Source organism: Octopus bimaculoides, chromosome 3, assembly GCF_046866305.1.
Source record: "Octopus bimaculoides isolate indiv1 chromosome 3, ASM4686630v1, whole genome shotgun sequence".
NCBI lineage: Eukaryota > Metazoa > Mollusca > Cephalopoda > Octopoda > Octopodidae > Octopus > Octopus bimaculoides.
In genome coordinates, this window is record NC_142930.1 from 75,872,808 (window position 1) to 75,892,538 (window position 19,731).

At 33.3% G+C, this 19,731-nt stretch overlaps 1 protein-coding gene across 1 annotated transcript in view; it reads left to right on the plus strand.

The window, feature by feature from the left end:
- Positions 1-19,731, plus strand: part of LOC106877699 (neurexin-4) — a 303,409-nt gene that overhangs the window by 172,594 nt on the left and 111,084 nt on the right. Inside the window, exons 10-13 of the mRNA XM_052966322.2 lie at positions 3,672-3,827; positions 7,228-7,363; positions 7,651-7,757; positions 9,547-9,681. Coding sequence (XP_052822282.2) covers positions 3,672-3,827; positions 7,228-7,363; positions 7,651-7,757; positions 9,547-9,681 — 534 coding nt within the window. The remainder of the gene's footprint in view (positions 1-3,671; positions 3,828-7,227; positions 7,364-7,650; positions 7,758-9,546; positions 9,682-19,731) is intronic.

Here is a 19,731-nt window from a genome sequence, read left to right on the forward strand (position 1 = left end):
AGCAAAAATCTTTCAAAAATCTATCAAGGTGATGGTCATACATATGGCCATCATCTCTATAAAGGCCTAAATCTTTGGGATAGAACATCTGAATCAAATCTAAATTATATAATGTTCCACCCAACAAACTTCAGCTCATTGTATAAGCCTTTAGCCACATTAAATAACTCATCATAATAATATTTAACCTAAAAGCTTTCCTGAAAAAAATAATAAAATGGATGACGAAAATTCCTGTGTCAAAGTGGGTGAATATTTAAGTATATTTATTGTCTATTTAGTTAAACCAAATAATTTCAGCTGAGTTATTTATCCATAAAGGCAAATGTGATGTAACTAATTTTTAAGATAATTATGTCTAAAATGTTTTCTAACTATGTAACCCAGTTTGCTTTTTGCCAGGTTAATGATCCTGCTCTTGCAATCAGCTAAAAAATTAGCCTTTTGATCTTTAAATGCAAGATTTTACATAGTGCTACACATTCAGTTCTATCAACTGTTTTACCTTTGGTAGCTAATGTTTGAGCCTTTTTATTAATTTTGTGATAAATGCCAATGTTTATTTTTCTGTGTATTTGTAATGTGACTTGAAAAAAATCCTAGAATGTGTGAAATGTCAGTCTCATAAACATTAATGACAGCTCAGAATATACAGATATTTTCCAAATATCTTTAAGAATTTTTGTCTTTTTTTTTTTTAATTTAATGTTCTTGGAAAGTGTTCACCAGAGAACAAAGTTTTACCTTTCTAATAGTTTGAAAGAGTTCTCAACCCCCACCCCACTCAATAATTTACTATGCAGAGGAAAATTTCTTCTTCACAAGCTTCATTTTTGATCATTAGAAGTACCAGTTTAATTATGAGAGAAATAGGTTTTGCAGTGTATTCAGATCTGCGGGTTTTTTTGTTTGTTTTTTTTTTTTTAATTGAACATTTTAACTGGGTAGTCTAGGAGAAGCGTGAAAAATCTTGTGTGAGTATGAAGCTGGGTGCTGATACACCCTCAGTTAAAAATTGTTTATAAAAACTACTCTAGAATATATATGTGTGTGTTAACATTGAACAATGACAATGAATGTTCAACACTACATTGGTGGATAAAGATTCTTTATTTGTGGGTTAACAAGATGGAGATAAATATCAACATCCCATGTGGCAGGCTTGATATTTGCTGAGAAATTTTCTATTGGCATGAAACCAATGGTAGCCTTGTGGACCCACAAATAAAGTGTGTGTATATATATATATATATATATATATATATATATATATATATATATATATATATATATATATACAGAGAGAGAGAGAGAGAGAGAGATATTCAATCCATAGTCACTAGTCCAGCAAAATTTATATTCTGTTTCACCTATGGCTCATATGGAACTCATGGTTTCTGATGAGCCATGGGCAAAGCAATATATATTTTGTTGGACTAATGATTATAGATTAAATATTTTTTATTCACTCTCAAATTTATCTTTGAGTACTTTATTCTAAGTGGTCACATATACCTTCTTTTTGAATTTGTCAGCTCCTATATATATATATATATATATATATATATATATATATATATATCTCGGAGGTGGTGCCAGGTCATCTGTGTCATTCAGGCTCATCATAGGTTTCATCACTCAGGCTCATCGCAAATTTTGCATAAGACACATGCCTGCTCAAAGAATTTCACATTTTACCACAATATTTCTAGCCACAAATAATTTACTTTTTATATCTCACACTATGCCTTTCTCCATTTCTAAGTTAAGGGTAAAAATAAAGCAGCCTTGCAAAACACAACTAATCTTTACACACAGAATCACAGAATAACAGTAATCAAATAACAACAGTAGAGTGCATAACAAACATCAACGATCTGAATGTCACCTGTACTCTTGACAAGAGATGCTAGTTGGTCTTTTTCACCTACTAGACTCATTCGTATTAACCTGAGTTGCTGGATAATTTTTTGTTCCTTTAAGAATATTGTAGAACGGAAACTTTTCATAGATTGGAATTTAAATCTCTATAGAAATTTATTGTTTCAAGAAAGCATTGAATTTGTATTACTTGTAATTTTTGCCATTATAGCTAACTACTCGGGCAGTAACTTCTGAGCCCGAGTAAGGTGCGTGTGAATGATGTCGAGAGAACATCTGCTACAAATATTTTTTGACACAGGACACCTCTAAGACAATCACCAAGCACTGAACGAAAATAGATTAACTGTGACAAAGCTCAATAAAAGGAGCCCGAATTAATGGCTGAATTTACATACTTGAAGTCAATGTTGGCAGAAATTAAATCAGCTTGCAAATACATGCTCACTTCACTAAATTCATGCTTGGGCTAAGCCCAAACAGCTCAAGTGCCAGAGTTGCCACTGATACATATATACGTATACACACAAACGCATTGCATAATGTGGAGTTAATAACTCCTAATAAAGGCACAATTCACAAATTTTGGTAAATCAAGTGAATCAACCTTAGTATTTCATTGGCTCTTATTTTATCAATCTCAGAAGAATGAAATGTAAAGTCAACCTCAGTAGAATTTTTAATTTAGAAGTAAAGGTATATAATTAAATACGGAAAATCATTTCGTCCATCATTTTACTAATTTTGCCAATCTGCCTCACTTAACAGTTAGTTTTATACTGTCCTTATTTCATGGTCATTATTCAGTTTTGCATTACCACTTTTCACCACAACTAGAATTTAATTATAATATATAAGTTTGTACAGGGTCTATATGTATGTACACATATTTATACACATACCTGTATAAATATATGTGTGTACATACGCATGTATGCATATACATACACATGCATCTTTACACACATATACACACACATCTCAATGTGATTGTAACCTCGATGGCATAAATAATCTAAAAGACTAAATAACTTTATATTTACGTGTGTATATGTATGGCTGGCTGACTTTATGAGAAAACAGCATCAATGATGGCATCTTCACTACTTTATCATTCAGTTATGCACATATCTGTTGCAAACAAGCAGTCTTTGATCTGACTGGAGAAGGAAAAATTTTGTGTTCTTTTTGATATTTATCATAATTATTATCATTATTAATACTTCACATATATTATTGAATATTTGTTTGTGTGCATTTTGGTTGGTTGGTTGGTTGGTTTTAGCTTTCCAATTTTGCCTGACCTTTCACCAAATCTATGAAATTAATGCCTAAACTTGTGATTGTCAACTTATTTCAGACTTTCGCTGACACAAATGGAAGAACATTTTCAATATTGTTATTATATTTTTGTTAACCATCATGCATTATCCGTCTTTATTTTTTTAATTTAAGATTTCCTGAAATTAATTAAATCAGAACTCTTTTATAATTATTCTTGTAATATTTCTTCATTTCTTCATGTTCCTGAAGCTAAAGTTCAAAAAATTTCTGGAGGGAATTAATAAACGTCATTATAAATAATATAGTATGAATGAGTCCAAAGACCTTGTTTTTGGTTATGCAACAGTGTGTTAATAAATAAAAATTATTCTGTATTATCAGAACAACTTTTCACTTATGTCCAGTAGTTTCATACAATTTTATTTAAAATTCTATTGAAAGATTAATCCTAAATTTAATTATTTTACATCTTCAGTTTATTGATCAATATTTCTTCTCTTAAATAGATGATGTTGAAAGTCCAACTACCTCTTTTAGTGATGGTCTCTGGCATAGTTTTCTCATAGCAATTGACTCTAGTAAAGTTAACTGCACTGTGGACCGAAATTCCAAGGTGTCTACCAGAGTCTTGGATGTCAAAGCCGGGGCAGACTACTATTTAGGTAAGAATTTATTATATATTTGTTCATTAATGTCTGCTTTTCCATGTTAGCATTAGTTTGGACGAAGAATTATTTGAGGATGGATTTTATTACCTATTTTCATGTAAGGGATGTTTTATCCCTGGGTTTTATTTCATAATGTAAGCAACGAATATCAATGTCACCACTCTTTTGCTCCATCGGTGACAAGTGTGAATTCATGCACATTCACATACATATTCACACATACATATGTACACAAAATGGATTTGCAGCTTCTGACAGCACAATTTTCTCACAAGGTATTGGTCAGCACTTGGGCTAGACTATAGGACACTTACCAATGATGCTGTGCTATGGGACGAAACCTAAACTTATGGGGTTTTAAAGTGAATGTGTGCATGTGCATGTATTCTTGTTCTGAACTAATTTGGGGATTGTAACTCCTAAAGAAAACCTGTGATCATGATATCAACCTAGTTGTGTCTCATTCAGTTTGTCAGTATGTAAATTGTTCTTTTGACTATTTTAAAAAAGAATTACATAATTTTTGGTTTAAAACATTGGAAACCTTTCACATATTACCATATCTTAACGCACAGTAACATTTGAAGAAACATACTGGCTCTCTTTAACTATGCAGTCTTCCATCCTAAATTCTGTTGGCTGGCACAGTTAAAACAACTTTTCTGCAAAATAACCTGTTGGAATTTATATCTTAACTTGTGGAGAACATTTACTGATTTTAAATCAGAGCTTCCTCATTGTTCAAAACGGGACTTCATTATATAAATTTCATTTGATTGTCATTTCTGACCATGCTAAAATAAAATCTGCAGGGTATGATTAGTATATTCAAGGAAGAAGTGTTGTATTTGATAAAATTATATTGCATGAAGAAGAAGAAATATCACAATAGCATTCCACTTTCTTCAGTGTTGAATACATTATAAGTCAATACAAGAAAGATAACCAACTAGGGTGGCAGAGTACCAGAAGCCAAAGACATCATGATACCATGTAGATTAAAGTGAACTGTTTGCCAATATGTTTATATATATATATATATATACATACACACACACACACACAGAGTATAAAGTCAGGAGGTATGAGATGAATATATTTATTTCATCAGTTGATATCCATAGGACAACGGCCATTTCGCAGCCAACATAATGCAAAAATGATAAATTATTTTTGCATAGTATTGGCTGCAAAATGGCTGTCATCCTATGAATATCAACTGGTGAAATAAATATATTCATCTCGTAGCTCCTGACTTTCTTTATATTCTATATACCCCTCATGAAATAATCTCCACTGTTTGGATTTATTGGATTTCAACTGCATAAGCCTCTACATTACTCTTATGTATTGTTTTACTATGTGGTATGTAGCTGGGTCCACTAATGTAGCTTTTTTGTGATTTCCACCGGCTTATATAAGTCCATATATTGTACATTATATGTGTATATATATATCAAGGGTAAAAGACCCCCTTCGGTCATGAATGACCATGGGATTGCACCTAGAAAGTTTCCCTCCAAGGCACAAGTCCAGGAAAGGTTGTTTTATGGAAACCCAGCAGTCACCCATGCATACCAGTCTCCCCTCTCCACACCACTGATATTATCCAAGAGAAAGGCAAAGGCCAATACAGCTTGGCACTGGTGACATCACAACTCATTTTTACAGCTGAGTGAACTGGAACAACGTGAAATAGAGTGTCTTGCTCAAGAACACAACACACAGCCCACTCCAGGAATTGAACTCGCTACCTCATGATTTTGAGCCCAGTGCTCTAACCATTGAGCCATGCTCCTTCACACACACACACACACACACACACACACACACACACACACACATCCCCTAACCCACTTCTCATGTCTCATTTTCTCATCCACCCTTACAACCTCTACCCACCTGTACTCTCTGTTCTCCTGTCTCCACTCATTTCTACTCATTTCATACCCTAATACTTCATCTGCAATATTTTACCTCTTTCCAACTCTGCTCCAATTACTCTCACCACTCTTCTATAATGGAAATAGCCATGTAACTTCTCTACAGTAAGAAACTTGTTCTGTTCTGGTGCCTTCTTTCTTTTCCTAGCATAGAGTCATCTCCCACCACTCAGTCAAAGAAGATTTTAGTCTTACAAGCTGCATGGCAACCTCATTGGTGCTGGTGCCATAAAAAAAAATCACCAAGTACACACTATAAAGTGCTTAGTGTAAGAAAGGGTTTCCAGCTGTAGAAACCATGCCAAAGCACAATGCATTTCTTGGATTCAGCAGACCCTGTCAGACAATCCAGCTCATGTCAGCATGTAATATAGATGTTAACTGATGATGATGATATATATATACATGCACACTCACACACTCCATTGTCCATTATTTAACGTTTATTTTTCCATACATCAAGCTAAGTAAAATTGCTGTCTTCCACATGTACAGGCTTGTCCTTTCAGCCAATGCCAGTTAAAAAGCACTCATGCTGGTGCTACATTAATGCGCCCATGCTGGTGACATGTAAAAAGCACCCAGCACATTCTGTTAAATGGTTAGCATTAGGAAGGACATCCAGGCATAGAAACCATGCCACAACAGACAGTTGGAGTCTGAACAACTCCCTGCTAGCCAGCTCCATGTCAAGCCATCCAACCCATGCCAGCATGGAAAGTAGATGGTAAATGATGTTGAGTTACAGAAGTGGTTTGCCTGTTGCAACTTTCTTGCATTCTTCCTCTGCTTATATAATTCCCAGAACTATTGACCTTATGAAGTTTGAACTGAACATCAATTTTGTCTGTCACTAGACTCGAAAAAGTCTGGAAGCTCATGAACATTGTCTCTTCTCCTTAACCCTTTAGCATTTAAACCAGTCATATCTGCCCAAAATATTCTGCCACTTTTATGTTCAAACTGGCCAGATCCAACATCTCACACCTGCACTACAATGTTCTTCTAAAAATAAACAATTGCATCATCAAAATATTGAAGCCACAATATATTGAAGCATGATTAATAAAAAGACAATGTGAATAAATAAGCAAAACATTTGACAGAATAATGTGAATAATAAAGGGTTAAACTATTAACTATTTAACTATTAGACTGTTTAATAGAAAACCTACATGTGGTATCAGGAGCAATAACATTATGGTTACTGGCTAAACATCATACTAGTAAGTCAATATCCGGTAAATCCCAGTTAAATATAATTTCAATAGTTTTAATATTATTAAACATAAAGACAAAAAAATCCCTCCTCATATAGTTGCTAAGTCTCTCAATTTATATTTTATAAGAGTTTATTTATACTTTCTGACAAATTATTAAACCTTCATTTATTATTTTTTTTTTTAAGAAGAAAATTCTTAGAGAATCAATAACATCTTTGTGTCTTATAGGTAGTTTTGGTGGAAATCTTGGGTTTATCGGTTGCATGAGGCATTTAGATATTGGTAACCTACCAGTTGATGATGGAATGCCAAGAGGTTCAAAGCCTGTGGGAATTACCATTGGAAACTGTGCTATTCGAAATAGGTAAGTATAATTTACTGTCACTTTTTAGCTACTTAGCAAATCACTACATTTTAATGAGCTCAGATTATTGGGATGTAAAGATGTCATTGTTGTTTTACACAAGTTAGAATAATGAGATACTCTGAGGATGTGATGAGAACATGTGTAAAGAAATATTGTCAGATGAAGTTGAAGCATTTTGTTTGTAGCATTATTTCATATGGATAATTAAAATATTTTGATAATTTGGTTTCTAAGATTTTTTGTTGTTCATGACATTGTGGCTTTTTTGTTTTTCTGTCTGATAGATGTACTCCAAATCCATGTGAGAATGGAGGTATATGTAAGCAAGATTGGAACACATTCACTTGTGACTGCAGCCATACTGGTTATAAAGGGGCAGTTTGCCATATTTGTGAGTATTTTAAAGTTTATACCAATTTAAATGTCATATACTTTAAGGATGCAGTGTGATATCTATGCTTTTCTCAAAGACATTTGAAATGAAAATGAAATAAGTTGGCTTCACCAGGAAATTACTGCAATACCAACATTCTTGGAATATATGCTTTGTACTTTGGCATTTTAACTCCATATTGTATTCTTTTATTCTTTTGCTTGTTTCAGTAATTTGACTGCAGCCATGCTGGAGCACTGTCATGAAGGGGTTTTTAGTCAAACAAATTAACCCCAGAACTTATTCTTTGTAATCTTAGTATTTATTCTATCAATTTCATTTGCTGGAATACTAAGTTATGGGGTACGTAGACACATTGGCATCAGTTGTCAAGCAGTGATAGGGGGACAAAATCAGGCACAAAGACACACACACACACACACACACACACACACACACACACACACACACACACATATATATATATATATGTATATGTATACATACATAACAGGCTTCTTTGTGTTTCCATCTACCAAATCCACTTGCAAGGCTTTGGCTGACCCAAGTCTATAGTAGAAAACCCTTGCTCAAGGTGCCACACAGTGGGACTGAACTCGGAACCACATGGTTGAGAAGCAAGCTTCTTACCACACAGCCACATCTGCTACAATACTATATTTTCTTGAGTTGTACTTGTTTGACGGGTGAGTTGATTTGGGATCGTGTATTGGGACTAATTCAACTGCATTAAAGTCATTGTTGCCATTAAATACATACACTTATATTTACTTTTAATTTGTCATTTTATAACTATAATACATGCATGCATCCATCCATCCTTTCATTCATTCTCAAGTATCAAAGTCTTTTTGTTAAACAACTTTGGCCTGGTCCCAGACATTCTGCTTTACTGATTAAAAAGCCAAGTGCTTTCTCCAAGATTTAAGACATTGGCACTTCAGTTTCTCCATTATGAAAGACCTACTTGAAATTAAATTTTGGTGCAATTTTCAAAATATGAAATAACCACTGGTATTACAGTAGACAGTATTAACCAGAGTAAAAGAGGCAAAATGTGGGATATTTCTGGGTTGGGAAGAGAACTAATATTTCTTCTCACTCTCAGATATTTTACTATGAAGAATGAACTGGCTTCCCAGTTCTTCATATAATTAAGCCTTATATGTTTTGGATATAACAAGTAGACTTTATGCTGGTGAAGTTTTTACTTTGTGATTGCAGTAAAACTGTTAACACTAATAATCAAAAGAATTAGAAAAGTAAAAGAAATTTCCCCCCCCCCCCCCATTAATGATAAATTGCTTTTCAGAAATAAGAACATTCCTAAATATTCTGAAAACACTTCTGCTTTGATAGTCAACTTTAAAAACATGTTTCCCTATAAATTTCCAGAAAATAAATTACAGTAATATTTAGATTTTTTCCCCCTAGTTTTATATTACTGTATTTTTTAACTAGAGAAATGGAGTTTTATCACAGCTGTTTCCAAATATTATCATTACAAATACTTTTTGCATTTTTGTTTGAGATGACTAACTTTATTGATACAAAGCCTATTATTTTTTCTCGCTGTATATTTTTACTTTCCACCAAGTCAGCAAAAGAGAACAAAAATAAATAAATAAATCAGAACTTGCTTATATTTTAAAGACCATAGTGATACAATTTATTAAGTTGTATTCAAATGTCTCAGCAAAAAATAATAGTCTTAGGGTTAATTCTCCTATTTATTCTTCCATATTTTTCAGTTTTTTATCATTTTCTTTATGATTTCTTTTTACAGCCGAACATTACTTGTCATGCCATTATTTCAAGATACATTCTCAGAATGAAAGATCGAAAGTAATTACAGTTGATCTTGATGGTTCTGGACCTCTGAGACCATTTACTATAGACTGCTCATTGAAAATAGAAGATGGTAAGTCTTACCTTAAATATCATTTTATGTCAATTTCTGACAGAGACACTAGGCCACAATATTGGGGGAAAGGGAGAGTCAATGTATTTGACTGGTGATTTATTTTATTAATTCCAGAAGGATGAAACACTTAGCTGACCTCAACAGGAACTGAACTGAGAATATAAAAGATCATAACTAAATACCGCATGTCATTTTGTTTAATGCTCAGTTGACTCTTCCAATCCTATCATTATATATCAAGCAAGGTTTGCTGGGTATCAATATTTTAGTTTGTTTTGTTATTGACCAACTACCTAAAACCTCTACATCAGTTACAAGTAACCTGTTTAAAATCCTATTAGCAAAATTTTGTAAATCATTATTCTTATTCATTTTGTATATAAGGTTTTATCCAATTCCCATTTAATGCCGGCATTCAAACAATAATAAAAATTTTGTAAATCATTATTCTTATTCATTTTGTATATAAGTTTTTATCCAATTCTCATTTGATGCAGGCATTCAAAAAATAATTAAAAAATTGGATAAAACTTTCCAAAATGTAACTTCTTTCTATCTAGGATTTCACCTCAGGGTAAAAAAAAAAAAAGCTGTTTACCTTATAATGTTTAACTGTACTATGTGGCAAAAATAAGAGCAAGGATTTAATCATTGTGCCTTTGCTCATGATAATTTCAGAATGTCTTGCAGTTCTCTCTTTCTTGAATTTTTCATAATATTATGAACAGAAAAGTAAAATTCACACGTAAATTGCTTCCAATATGAAATTATTTTCCATTCTAAACCTACATTTTTTCAGAAAACAATATTACTGACAATCTTACTAAATCTCAAATTGATTAAAATTGTTCGTTCTAAGTAGCCCCAATTATGTATGATCATGTAGTATCATGATGTAAAGGGAATCTTTTTAATGGCTAGAGTTTACCAAGAAAATAAACTCAGCAGATGTCATTTATCATTTGACTATTTATCTCAGTATATCTATGGACTTTGTTCTAAAGAGTTTGAAGAGCTCAGAAAACCATGATCAAATTCATACTCAGAACTGTAAACTGCTGAACAACTTTATTGATTTCAGATTTTAGCGGAATTCTTCATTTTTAACATTGTAATTTCTAAACTCTAATTCTTGTTAAATGCACTGTGTTATTTGGTGGTAATTTGTTTAGTTCATTGGCAATTGGTTATTATTTTTTTAATGTACAGTTCCATGTATGATGCAAACTTGTGGGCAACCATCTATAACTACTGCTGAGCTACAAAAGCTCAACTCTTCAAAATATATTAGTTAGAAACTGAAACCACAGAAAGTAATTAAGATATCATTTTTAAAGGAAATCATTAACTGGCCTGCCTTTATATAGTTTGTAATTGATGTTTTTTCATAATTATGCTGCTAAAAATTTCTTCCTTGGGTGAAAAGCTGTAGAACATCTTTAAAAGATTGATTTGGAGGAAATTATGGCTGTAATTACCAAAGTCAAATTTTAATAAACTGTTTATAATTCAGTCAAATTAAATTTGATTTAGAATCTTTACAATTCTCTCCATTGAATAGTTTTGTCACCATGTTAGCTTCAGGCAACATCAACCTCACAATTCTTTCGTATTCTAACTTACATTACTGATACGTTTTTCTTCTTTTGAATTTCAATTACCTGAAAGCAATAATGGGAAAATGTTTCTTAATTATATTCTTCAAGAAAGATGTGTTAGAGGTTATCAGCCATAAAATTTTATAATTTCATATTGCTACTTATCAGGAAAATTGTGTAAATCCTTTTCTTTCTGTACAAATCTAGAATTCTGACATGGTATTTAGATATGAAGAGCTTGTAATTATTCACTTTGAAAGAAAACAGTTTCCAATAATCCTTCATATTGACTATATTTCTTATGTTTGGGAAACATACACTGACTAAGCCATGTTCCGAGAATACACAAATAGATTTTGAACTTTCAAAATTGTTTGTAAAAATTATTTGAATTGTTACTTATTGATCTATAAGTTGAAGAGCATTTGGTTACATGAGGCCACATCCAAAAGGAAGATATGGTCTTTTGAAGCAATAAAGAAGGAATTATAAAGTCTATGCTCTGTAGTCTTGTGATTTCTTATCTGTTTTGTTAACAAAGCAGGAATGCATAAATGTTGCATTTTCATGCATGAACACTTTCTGTCAATTCTGTGAATCCTTGATAAATCACAGAAAATTGTCATAAACCAATATCCAACTGTGTTTCTTTATGACATTGTATGTGATAAAAGTATCCTAACAAGAATAGTCTATAATCTCAGTTATTTGTTGATACCTAAAAATGGCAGGGCTTCTAGAAATGCTCTTTTGTTCCTTGTTTCAAGGATTATGATTATTGGTTTCACCTATCACAATTTTTTCGATGGAATTGTTCTTCTTGTTACAATTATCAGTATCAAACATACAGTCAGCATCAAACTGTATGTACTAACAGAAATATAAAACATATTTTTAGAGCATACTTATACATATTTAAATATACACATTTAGGCATACATATTTATTTTATGCTTCTCCATGCCATAATAATTGATTTTCACAAGTATTGTTATTTCCATAAATCCAAATATTTTTTTATATATATATATGTTTTTGTTTACTGTTAGTTACCTTTCTTGTGCCACTGAAAAGTTAAAATAAGCATATTTATGTGCATTATCCAATGGTCGGAGCTGTCTTAGCAGCACTACAGGTGCCTGAGCAGTTCATTGTACTGGGCCCTATTGTATTAATTTATTGACTGCAGTCCACAACATATACCAATTAGAATTGAGCCTCTAGATTTGTGAGGCACCAGGCCAACTGCCTCGTGTGTCCATGCCTCATGACAGCTCTGCCAATCATATAAACACAATGGCAGCTGTAACATTTGAATCCATTACTATATAATCTACAGTTTGATATGTTACCCACTTTAATACTACATCTTAGTCAACAGCTACTTACAGTAGAGTTCACACTTCTTCAAAGCATTCATGTCAGGCAAAGGGATATCATATGTTGATTCCCAAGACACCTATTCATGGTTTATCATAAAGTACAGATGGATAAAAAATTCCCACCAGAGACCCACTGACACATAGCATAAGGCTTCAACCCCATGGATTATTCATTGGCTGAAATACAATTTTATATCCTCTACTCCCCCAGCTTGTAACCAGTGCCTTAAGGCAGCAAACTAGCTAAGTAAATGCTTTGTGATATCCATTCCCACTCTCTACACTTTAGACCCAACTCCTGCCAAAATCAACTTCGTTTCTATCCCTTTGAGATAGATAAATGAAGTACCAGTCCAGTATTGGGGTTGACCCCTCCCTCTCTCTCTGAAAATCAACCACGATCAAATCTGGCGGGTAGATAGCTCCACCAGGTCATAACATGCCTAAGACATACTTATGTCTTGGCAATTGCCCTATATATCTATTAGAAGTTGACCTGAAGGCGAGGCAATTGATACCCCAGCAAACTTTATATTTTGAGAGCCAACTCAAGACAGCTAACACCCACCAGAAACAGATAATGATTTTTAAAAGTTTTATCTTACTTTCGATGTTATTTTCATATTTTTCTTATATATATATGTGTGACCTGTATGTCTGCAGCAAAGACTTTCAATTACATATATATTTGTGTGTGAGTTTGTGTTTGTCCCACCACCACCACTTGATAATTGTTGGTTTGTTTATGTCCCCATAACATAATGGTTCAGCAAAAATGAGTTCTGGGGTTGATTCATTTTATTAAAACCTATCATGGTGTTGCCCCAACGTGGCTACAATCCTCTGACTGAAACATCTAAATGAGAAAATTATGTGTGTGTGTGTGTTAAGGCACCCCATTTCTAGCTCGTTAGCCATTATCAATGGGAAATACTGAACAGGGGTAACTCTGGGCAAATTTAAAGCCACAGCATTAATTAAAACACAGTCAACAACATTGACCAAGTTGCAGTATTCAACCACCAGGTCAAGAGAACTTCAGTAGTATCAGTGCCAAGCAATATTTAAGCATAAGCAAACATTAGGTTAGTTAAAATATGTTTATGACACATTTCAACTTCTAAAGGCAAATTTGCTACTGTTAGCATGGAGAAAAGGATCTGCCAAGAGTTAGCTTTTGTTGGTATTTCACTTTGATAACAGATAAATAGCTAGAAATACTGCATCTGGGAATCCAACGGGGTAACACTGGGCAGATATGGTGTCTTTACTACAAGAGAAAATTTAAGTGTCTTGCCATGAGACTTTGGACAATAGGAGGTCAAGTTGTTTCTTAAAAAGATCTACCCCTACCCCATGTAGATCTTTCAGATGCTTTGGTAAGGTATTAAATAACTATGAGCCCTTGAATCCCATGCTATTACAATACATGGTCCTCACTCTAAACAGGATAGCTGGAACCTTTGGAACAGTGCAGTGACTGCCAGTTCAAGGGCTAGTATAGCTCTCGATGACTAAGTTTGGTGTCAACTTCCATAATCTTCCATATGTATATCACTGCATATCTCTCCTGTCTTTGCTCCAAGCAGTAGTAATAGCTCTTTCAGTCTACCCCAGTACCCCAGTTGTTCCATTGATGCAATCTTCCTGGTGTAGCACCACTGAACTGCTTCAAACTCTGCTATAAATCTGACATTGTGAGGTGACCACAGTTGAGAGCAGTAGTCCAAATGGCTGAATACAAATGTCCTCCATAGAACCAACATAGTTTCCTGGGTCCTTGTGAAAATTCTCAGAATCCATCCAGCCATTCACCTACACACTGCCACCATTTTGGTGATAGGTACATAAAATAAGGCATTGTTGCTCATATCAACCTCTAGATCAATCACTGCACTTGTCTCTGAAATTGCTACTCCTTTTGGTTCAAAGTATTATTGTTGTGGCATGTAAGCACAAGCTCGCTGATAGTGGACAGCTTGGAATTATCTTGCATTAAACTGCATGTTGCTCTCTTCAGCCCATTTATATACGGTATCTAGGTCTTTCTGTAAAAGATTAATATCAAAAGGTTTTTTGACTGCTTGTACTACTTTTGTGTCATCAGCATAGTTAGTAAGTTTGGCTCTGTGTAACTGATAGCATGTCTGAAAGAACCATCATAAACAGCAGTGGCCTCAAGACAGTTCTACTATCTCCTTTGTGGATAGGACATTATGTTTTCCTTCAACTTTCTGGATAGTCTCCTGGTTGTAAGCAAGCTTTGAAAGAGGATCTATAGTGGTCTTGTTAGAGTCCCTTTGTATTTCTTTAAAATTACTGGGAATCCATCTAGGTCTGTGATTGAGTTTAAGCTTATTTCATCAATGGCTAATCATTCAATCATGGTAGTAGTTGAATATATTAAGTTCACCATTTCGTCAATCGCAGCAGCTTCCAAGCTTCACCACTAATTCAGTTCTCAACTAAATTGCAAACTGTTAACAGTTTTAAAGAGGACATTTCCTCAGTTACACTTTGGCATAAATAGTTTGAGATTTAGTTCAGTAGAAAAAAAGTTACATCAAAATATCTATGACCTCAGAGGGGACAGTAAGGCACCTATTCACCTTCAATTAACATAATGTTTTTTTTATTTTAAAATTAAAAAATATACTTTCTTTAGGGTTAAATAATAGAAAATGCATGAGGAATTCAGATTCATTAGTCACATTGAACAATTACTAGAAAAAAAGTTATTTGGTGAAATGTGATGAAATTTACTGTCAGTAAGTAAGAAGTAATGCCCCATGCTATAATGTTAAGATGAGAATATATTTCAAAAATGAATGTTTACATTCTAACGCGGTGAGTTAGCAGAAACTTTAGCGTGCCAGGCGAAATGCTTAAGGGTATTTCATCTGTCTTTTCGTTCTGAGTTCAAATTCCACTGAGGTCAACTTTACCTTTCGTATATTTTATTTTTTTAATTAAGTATTTAATAAACTTATTTTTAATATGCTGTTGAATTAGAGTAAGTTTAACTTTTATTATTAATTTTCTCTTTCATCTTTGATTAACTTGCTTTCTGCTTTTTTTATTTTTCCTTTTCAGTTGCTTTCCTTTTCTTTTTAATTAATTATTTAATCAGGCTAGTTCATTAATGTGTTATATGCTTCAGATATGTGCATCTAAATTTATTGAGGCAGGAATATAGTCATTTTTGGCTGTGTCTCTATGAGCAGACCTGAAGGCATGTAGTAAGGCTGTCCAGAAAAGGCATTGGTTAAAAGTGCTTATATTCTAAATTTAGTTTTTAAATTCCAAAATTAATTCAAAGGGATTTTTCATAAATCAAATTTATATTAATGGGATGTAGGTAATTTTAACTTGTGTATATCTGATATGCTTTTATAATTACTGTTGTATTGAATAATTATTGATAAATCTAGATTAGCAGCAGTCAGTGTTATTATCCCCAACTCAAAATCTTAGTTACTTAAGGTGAGCCTGGTAACTGATGGTTTTTGGGTCTTCTTGTTTGTAACTTTTGGTGAGCCATGGTGCAACCAACAAGATGGTGAAATTCCCTGCCATTAATTTTGTGTGGGGTAATATTAAATAATTCAATCACCACATATATTTAAATTAAACATGAAAAAAATTGAAATATTATCATCACTTACATGGAAAAATTGAAATCTTATCGTTCAGTATTTTATAAGTTAAAATCTTAAATTATTAATTGACACATTAGTAATTATCTTATAACAGCAATGCCTGGAAAAAATCATGGATTACATGGAAAAATGTAAGCATGAAAAATCATATTCTTAAGATTATAAACCTGGAAAAGTACATGACAAGTTATTACACCTATAAAAGTATAGAACAAGCTATTACTTCTAGTAAAGTAAAGAATAAGAAACTTTTTACTTAAAATACTGCAGCTAAAATTAAAATTTGAATATTAAAACTTATTTTATTATAGTTTACAAATAACACTATACTTAAATAAAATTTGGCTACTTTACTACCTTAAATACAGAAAAAAGTGACTAATTAGACAAACTTATGAATTAGCAGAACAGATTTGCACAATAAATTTAAAAGATGAGAACTAAGAATGATAAATTAGAAGAACTGGCATTCTTTGCTGCAATATTTTAAGTAAAAAGTTTCTTATTCTTTACTTTACTTGAAGTAATAGCTTGTCCTATACTTTTCCAGGTGTAATAACATGTCCTGTACTTTTCCAGGTTTATAATCTTAAAAATATTACTTTTCATGCTCGCATTTGTTCATATCATATATTACACCAGTTTCCTCTATTTTGATATTATCAATAATTGCTATCTCCTTGTGTAGAGCTGTGATGCTGAAGAACTCATTAGACATAACTATTTGCAAGTGTCCCAGCAGAGTTGTGAAAACATTTTTGTACTGCACTCTGTGTTTCACTTATCCTCTATGGGATTGTTTGCTGAGGTAGGCTCTTTTGCTATCCTTTAGTGGCCCTTTTAGACAGTTTGAGATTTTTGCTTGTCATCCCATTAGAATCCTCCTATCCCTGGGAATTATATTTTTCTGTTGGTTTGATCATTCTCTTTGGAGCCAATTTATTGCATATATCATGCATGATTGTCATAAAGTACTGCAGCCCTATGTCAATATCTTGTGTAGAGAGACTATTAGACCAGTTTTGTTCTATGACCTCTTTCTGAATACCCTTTCAATCAGTTTTATGAAATTTCAAGCTGGAGAGTAGTTGAGTGCTTCTAGTTGCCTGCATGTCTGCAGTTTTCTGTAGAACATGCATTGTTAGTACTTTTAAGTTATGGTCCAAGAAAATCATTGGTGCCACCTTAACATTATGGATGAGCACTGCATTATTTGTGAAGCAGAGGTCCAGAACATTTTTACTTGTTGGGTGGAGCACTGTTTCCACCATAAAGAATATGTTTATGAGATCGTGCAGAGACTTGACTTCATATGACATTAGAGAGGTTGAAGTCTTCTTGAAGAAGTATGTGAAGGCTGTCATCTAGGCTGGTTAATATTTCTTCCTTCTTTTCGAGGCTCTTTTCAAAAGAGTCCCTATGATTTAGAGCATCTGGTGAGTGACATGTAATATTACCATTTTCATTCATTTAATGTTTATCAACAGAGTGTCACTGACTGACTTTGAGTGTAACAGCAGGACTGCAGGCATGACATCTTCCTCGATGTAGATTAATCCTTTCTGTCCTGTTGGTAATATATTTTGGTAAGTGTATCTGATATGTTAGCATCCAGAAGTGTTTCTGTTCATGCCATGTATATTGCTTGATTACATGTCACTAAGTCTCTCAGCTATTGGGTTTTACATTGGTGGGATGTTACAGGGCCCCTGATATTCAGCAGGAATACTGGTGTGACCAGTAGGGTGATGGCAGTGGCCACTAATATGACACATGTAGAGGTGTCAGAGGTAGCCACCTTGGATCCTTTGTTGTTAGCAGTGATCTTGAGTACTGGTCTGTGTTTCTCAGACTCAATGTTTGATGAAGCCAGGCACTAGCATAGCTAGAGTGTGTGCTGCCCTCAGGCCTCCACAAAAAATACATATTGCCTACAGTAGACCCAAAAGTGGTGTGTGTGTGTGTGTGTGTGTCCTCTAGCTACACAAATCCAGGTCAGCTGCCTTACAATCCTCTGTCATTTCCAAAAAAGATCATTGTTCAGCAGCTACTGTCACACTGCATCTACATTTTGTTTCCTCTTAGAATCAGTGTGTGCATTTTCCACATATTTCCAAAGTTGTCCCTTCCTGTCTTCATTTTTCCATTCTATGCCTCTCCTACTCTAATCATTCTCTTTCTTTGTTTTCCCTTTAGTTCTTTTCCAGCTCATCACTTCTCTTTCTCTTTTCTCTTGATCTCTCTTCCATTCACCTTATACTTATGGCCTCTCTTTGCTCCCATTCCCATGCCTGAATCATTCATTTATCATTGTTCTGCCTGGTTTTCACCAGAATACCATTACTCTGATTAGGGTAGAATTCATTCTCTAGGTCATTCATTTTTTTTTCAACCAGTCAATGGACTGATTGAGTAAATCTATTAATAATGAACCTATAATGACTATTGGAAACAGCTGTAAGTCAAATTTACTACAATAAAAGAGTGTGTAATGACCATTACTTACACTTTGTCTTATATATCACTCTGTGTAAAGGATCTAACTGGGAATACAGCCATGCATTTACAGTATAGAATGGTGATGAACTATAACCTCAGACTCTGCCAGAATATGTGGTGCTCTTTAATAATCTATAATAATTTGTCGGCATGGTGTATTAACAAAGAGCTTATAAAATATTTTGTTCAGATCCAGATTGATAATCCCTCATTAAAAACTCGTTAATAACTCTTTGTATGTGTGTGTGTGTCTACTTTGCTTACATACATGTATATTTGTAAGTACGTGTATGTGTTTATATGGTTGTGTGTATATGTATTAACATGTAATAATAACTAATGAGGCTGATTTCTAAACTGAAGTATTTTTCAGTAAATATTTCAGTTCACATTTATGGCTTCTTAAAACAGAATTTTGGATAAATATATTTTCTCAAGTTTTTGATTATTAAGTAGATTTTACTCTCTTTCTGTTTATAAAATATGTTGAAGTCATTGCTAATGTCACTTATATTTAATACATCATTTCCACTGTCCAACTACACCATTAATAAAATATCACTGATGCTGATATTATCAAAACTGGGTTCTAGATGAGCTAATACTGTCATTTATTTAATACATCTCTCCACACTCTCATCATTTTTGGTGCTAACGTTAATAACACTGGGTTTTAAAAATCATTACTACTGCCACTTATTTATTATATAATACAATTAATCCAGTGTCCACCTACACCAAATTTTATGATGCTAACATTTTCAATAATGGATTTTGATCATGTTAATAATGTCACTTATTCCACATATCAGCTATCAACTCACACCATTTGTTGATAACATTATCAACTCTGGGTTCACAATATTGATTTTTTAAAACTACCATATGAAAAAAAGAAAGTCTATGAAA